The sequence below is a fragment of the Hyperoodon ampullatus genome (assembly GCF_949752795.1).
Source record: "Hyperoodon ampullatus genome assembly, chromosome: 8".
NCBI classification, from domain to species: domain Eukaryota; kingdom Metazoa; phylum Chordata; class Mammalia; order Artiodactyla; family Ziphiidae; genus Hyperoodon; species Hyperoodon ampullatus.
In genome coordinates this window covers 78,552,622-78,558,621 of record NC_136921.1, presented here as the reverse complement: position 1 = coordinate 78,558,621, position 6,000 = coordinate 78,552,622, and the positions used below count along the sequence as shown (strand labels likewise).

The 6,000-nt window shown below is 42.5% G+C and overlaps 1 protein-coding gene across 2 annotated transcripts in view; it reads left to right on the top strand.

Annotated features, from left to right (window-relative positions):
• Positions 1–4,005: 4,005 nt before the first annotated feature.
• Positions 4,006–6,000, top strand: part of KCNH7 (potassium voltage-gated channel subfamily H member 7) — a gene marked incomplete at both ends in the record, with an annotated part of 461,489 nt that continues 459,494 nt past the window's right edge. For both annotated transcript variants that reach the window (XM_079709750.1, XM_079709749.1), the window contains 2 exons: positions 4,006–4,081; positions 5,749–5,979. In XM_079709750.1, coding sequence (XP_079565876.1) covers positions 4,006–4,081; positions 5,749–5,979 — 307 coding nt within the window. The remainder of the gene's footprint in view (positions 4,082–5,748; positions 5,980–6,000) is intronic.

The window sequence follows — 6,000 nt, the reverse complement described above, 5'->3', positions numbered from 1 at the left end:
TAATTGTAAAGTCAGATGTTTCTTAGGTTTAATGTGACCCAGTTACTATGATAATACCCAGGATTACCATAGAAGGCCACATTAAAACAGCATTTGTGATGCTGCATTCTGGTCATTAGATCATTAAACTATTTTTGCCAAATTGAGAAAACTTCACATTAATTTCATTGATTTATATTCTATGCTATTGAAAAATATGAAACAAATTATATTGTTTATTTGATCTCAAAAAGTTGTCATTCTCTGTCAGTATAAGAATGCCACTTAAATATCCCATAATGGTTGCTACTATTTCCTTAAAGATTCAAGCATTAATGTATGATACTTAAGTAATTTCTAAAGTAGGATTCTTAAGCAGGGCTCCATTAATTCTGTGGGCTTGCATACTTGCAAACATAATTTTGTGTGTATGAAATTTATGGAGTACCTACTATGTGGTAGGCATTGTTAAAAAGTTTTAACATACTGTAAATCCTAAACTACTTAATTTTAAAGTAACAGAGACAAGTAATTTTAAGAATACATCTGAATCTATTCTCTATCCTCACCCATAAGTATACTGTGTTCAGTGTTAAACTGTACACTTGATAGGATTTCAGCAGTGGAACTTATGTGCTTTGTTCAGTATTGGGACTTCCAAAAAAAAGTCCCAAAGTGCTAAAAACTTATGAAACCTGGCTTCAACACAAAATCTAAAGTTCATTTTTATAGAAGGTGGGACTGAAGGGAGGGGTGATTTTCCAGCCAGCAAGCAGCCATGATTGCCATCTTCTCGTTTGATTCTATTATTGGCTGAATATGGAGTGATGTACTTGTCTCCACTGTACCACTGTATAATGCATGAACACGATTACTGGGGTAATTTAGAAACAGGATGCCTTTAATCTTCTGCTCAGATCAATCAATTACAATACATAGGTTATAGAATGTCCTATGATCTTACACTGAATCCTTAATAGAACTAATCTTAGAGCTAAATGGACTTGGAAAAAATGTGAAGCCCACAGTGATTGCTCATATGAACACAGACAATGGAACTTTAACCATCATATTGTGTAATTACCCAGAACCAATGAACAGAGACCACACTGAAGGTGGTAGGGAAAGAAAGAATACTTTGGGGAACAACAAGTCGCTTTTCCTCTTGAAGAAGCTACTTTTCCTCCCTTAAGGTGGAATTTCAAGGGTTTCCAGACTCAATAATCTGTGAAAGTTTGTATCAGACTCATAACTAGAGACATTAGCACTGTTACCTTCTGCATGCCAATACATCTTGTCATATGACAGATAAATGTGTTTCCAATGTGTGCATTTGGAAATGCCTGTTTCTCTTTCAAGCAATATTCATTCACTGAACTTACATGTGATTTGAAAAAAATATTTTGCCATACAACCTTTCCATAGCTTAGTGTTGTGTTATTATGCCTTTATAGTGTACATGAAACCTTAATTACAATGCACACAATGTGTGGTTTGTTCATTTTTTCTGGAGTCCTTGATGCATTTTGGGAGGAATACATTTGAGCTTGGGTTCAGCTGAGAAGCTAAGTAGAAAAAGAAGATATTTTAGAAATGGGATGCAAGTAGCGTTCTGTGTTTCTGCGGACATCCAGTGAAGACAAGTAGTCTATGTGAACATATCAGGGACACTTGCCTGAGTTTGCAGTTCTATTGTCTGTGGCTGGATGTAGACAGAGAGCAGTTGCTAACGGCATAGTCAGAGTCAGCACCATGGATAGCTCCACATGTTTAGTACCTGGGAGACGAACTCTTGGCGTTTCACAAGCCCAGCTGCAGTCAGCAAACAGAAAGATCTACTTTTACTGAAAACGGGGAGAAAATAAAGCCATACATTGGAGGAGCGTGCCTTTTTATATTCCGAGAGAGGGAACTTCACGGATTCAGGAAAGCTCAAGCTACCGTAAGAGCCTAAGGGTTGTCATAGATTTCTTCTTTTTAAGTAAATCTAACCGGAAAATTCAACATTCCCAGGCAATCTTCCTTATTTATTTTCGTTTTTCTGATAGGAAACATTGAGAATTGCTTAGGTTCTTTTTCTTTTCTTTTCTTTTTTTCCCCTTGGCTTGTGTTTTCTGGAGCATAAATAAAACTTATGTTTATTTCCTCGTTATTTATTACAATCCGCATGACTCACCGTCTTAATTTAACCCTCCTTCTTTGCAGTTCCATTCTCATTTTTTTCACTTCAGACTTCGAGGTTGTAACTGAAAAATTATGAACCCGAGTTACTCAAGGCACAGGCAAAGCAGGCTAATGGGCTGCGAGAACACCCAAAACTCCATCACGCAACTAGGTGTTTTGATAGGACCCTTATCTCCAGCAGAAACAAGAGATTTGGCCGTGTTCTAGTTCTGTAGGTTGTAGTGGTGGCAAATTCCATTTAGAGAAAGGGGCGTGGAAAGGGCTGACTACTTGGTTAAGGGAGGAGATGACATAAATGAAGGGAAAGGAGCATGAAAAACTAGAGAAACAACTTAGAAAACACCCTCCCCTGGCTTGGCTTGTCACATATGGTTTCCTAAGTCTCCAGGGGGACTATTTGGGCTGAAGTGTATGTATACCATGAGATTCCCGTGTTGGCAGGCTCTGAGAAGCAAGAGCAGAGAGGACTATTCTCTCCCTTGAACACTTTGCTATCATATACGAGGTGATTTCTTAGAAATGGTAGAAGAAAGCAGAATGGTGTCCCTAGTGTGTTCAGGAGATGAGTGGCATGGGAGGTCACACCAAGGCTGGTAACTCTTAGCCCCACCCACCTTTTGTTCCTGCCCCCTCTTGCCCAGCCTCGCCCATTTCAAACTCCTTCCCTGTTTTGTACCAGTTGCTTACACAGTCTTTGGCCTTCTTATCTTTCTCGCAACCTGCAGCGCGGAGAGACCTCATCACCCCCAACCTTGCAACTCCTCAGGGGTTCAAGCAGTGAAACCGGGCATGCTCAGCGCGGCCCCAGCAGCCTCCAGTCTTTGGGAGGCGCGGCTCAGCGCCGGGCTGGGACAGAGTGCCAATTGAGCCCAGGCTTCATCACCCACCTCCGCCGAGCCCAGGCTTCCGAGCTGCGCCCTGAGGCGAAACCTGCACCCTTCAGTGGTTCATCCTCAATCTTCAACCTCCTGAGCCACCAGGGCTTAGAAATAGTCTTCACTGAGGGACCGTTTTCCCACCTGTCTTTTCTTTGCAGCTAAGGGTGTTTTAGCTACCGCGGCGCGAGGAGCTCAGGAATGGGGCCCTGGGGCTGGTGGCCGTGGAGATCACCTTCCCAGAGTAGCTGTTTGTCACTGAGTTTTGGAGATTTCTTGGCTGGCTTCCGCTAAAGCACGCTTGAGTAATCCGAGCAGTGGCGGCGCCCAAGCTCCCGGGATAAAGGCAGCGTGTGTGTGTGTGTGTGTGTGTGTGTGTGTGTGTGTGTGTGTAGGGGGAGAGGGCGGGGATAGAAACGTCAACCACCCCCCACCCCCCAGCCTCCTTTTCTTTCTCCCTTTCCTGCAAAAGCCGCCCAAGTCTTCCGTCCCGCCGCCGCCCCCCCACCCCGCCCCTCCTTAGCCATCCTCACAGCCCTGGGCCACCGCCAGGTTAAGCCCATTTGCGCTGGGAAATCGACGCTGTTTGGGAGAAGAGAAACAGATCGATTGCCCTTGTGACTCCCCGCCCCCTCCCCACCGCACCCCGCCCCCCACCGCTCCCTCCCTCCTTCCCTCCCCTGCCAGCTCCCCTCACCCCGCCTCCTTCCCGCTCCCCACCCCCAAAGCCTCTCCCCCGCGGCAGTCCGGTGCGAGGTCCCCTCCGGAAGGTGAGGGGAATGGATTGGACTCCGGTGGGGAAAGCGGGTGTCTAGAAGTGGTGCTAATGGGAAGAGATTTCTGGTTTCAAAAGAGGATGCTCTGCCACAAAGAGCGGCTCGCGCGCTGGCCTGGGCTCTAGCCGAGGAGAGATCCCGGGAGAACTCCGGAGCTCGCGGGGAGCGCTCCTCGGAAGACCGGGGTCAACATGCCTGTTCGCAGGGGGCATGTGGCACCACAAAACACATTTTTGGGGACAATCATACGGAAATTTGAAGGGCAAAGTAAGTTCATTTGTTCTCTTCTCTCTCCCTCGCTTTCTGCTTTGATAGTGCACTTGGCGTCCGCCGCTTCCAAGCTGAGGAGACGGCAACTCCGGGGCTCTGTCAAGTTCAGAGGCTGTGAAACCGAGTCAGGAGGTTCGAATGGCAGCTCGAGTGTTCTGCCTGTGATATTAATTTTGATTTACATTTTAGATTATGGTCTCCATTATAGGAGGCAATTTGATCCTCCTCTCCCACTGCTCCATTATCTGCCTTGCTACTTAATGCCCTACTCTTCTACTATCTTACAGGGAACGTACTAGTGTAACATGGGTTTATATTTTGTGGCCGTTTTATTGTAGACTTTCAGAAAGTCAGGAGCAGGGCAGAGCATACTATTGGAACAAGAGAATGTTAATGGTAGCAGCGATGTAAATGGCTATGCAAACTGTATTTTATTACCTTGGTTAAATTGCAAGGCTGTGGTATGACAGGGATGCTTGCTTTTGCTAGTTTATAGAAGCTAAACTTTGCATTGAATCAATGCAAATCCAAAGCTGGATAATTTGGGAAAAGTAATATCTGATCCGTGTTGATTCCCAAGGCAAACAGTTCATTATTTAAAGAATATTTTTGTCCCTTCATGATCCCCTTAAATTTCCACTAGAAATTTAAAAATTGAAGTGTCATAAGTAAATCGCACAAAGACTGAATGCAGAGAAATGTAATATTATCATATGCACTAATTATGAGGAATAAATAATTGTTATATAAATACATTAATTTTAGATCCTATACTTGTTCATTTATTTTTGACATTTCCTTAAAACTACATTAACACACATTTATTTTTGTACATTATGCAGTTATTTTGGCACTGCATTTAGTGATGGGAGGATATAGTACTTTGTGTTCAAAATAAACTTGTGTATCCTGTTTCATATTTTATTTGGGAATAGTAAATATAATTTGTGATCAGAATTAATAAGCCCTTTGTACTAAAATCCCTACTACTATACAAAAATGCAGGGTCTCCCAAAGTAAATGTGAAAAGGTGATAACATGATATTTACTGTGTGTGTGTGTGTAAATATTTTTGTCTTCTGGATAATATATATTATGCAAAGCTGAACTTTTGCATTATTAAACTACTAATTAATGTGAAATAATTTCATTGCTAATAGTTTCAGTTTTTTTTTTTTTTAAACATGACATGTGTAGTATGCCTTAGAGAGATAGAGAAAAGCCAAATCCAGGAATAATAACTACTTTAAGAAAGTTGTACTCTAAGGGCCAAGGTTGAAATGAGGAGCCTGACAGCTACAGGATGCTTCACTGTTTTGGCATCGAAAATACCTTACAATTAAATGGCATTCTGGAACTATCAATGGGCCAGCTGCTTATCTGAGTGTGCATTAGGCCCCTTGAGAGTTACAGGGCTTGAGAACTAGACTATTTGGGAAATTATATTCTCAAAATTTGAAGAAAAGCTTATTAATACTTTTTGTTAAAACTACTTAGGACCATTAATTTCTTACTTAGAGTTTTTTTCCTTTTAAAATCTGGGCAGTTAGCAATTTGGGAAGCACTTGCATTTCAGATCTCCTATTATGCAACAAATTGTTCCAGTGTTTATGAGAATCTTGAGGAAGCTTTTTAAAAGATGCCTTACTATCTTTTTATTACAGATAAAAAATTTATCATTGCAAATGCCAGAGTGCAGAACTGTGCCATCATCTACTGCAATGATGGCTTCTGCGAGATGACTGGTTTCTCCAGGCCAGATGTCATGCAAAAGCCATGCACCTGCGACTTCCTCCATGGGCCCGAGACCAAGAGGCATGATATTGCCCAAATTGCCCAGGCGTTGCTGGGGTCAGAGGAGAGGAAAGTGGAGGTCACCTACTATCACAAAAATGGTAAAGTTTATCTATTTAAGA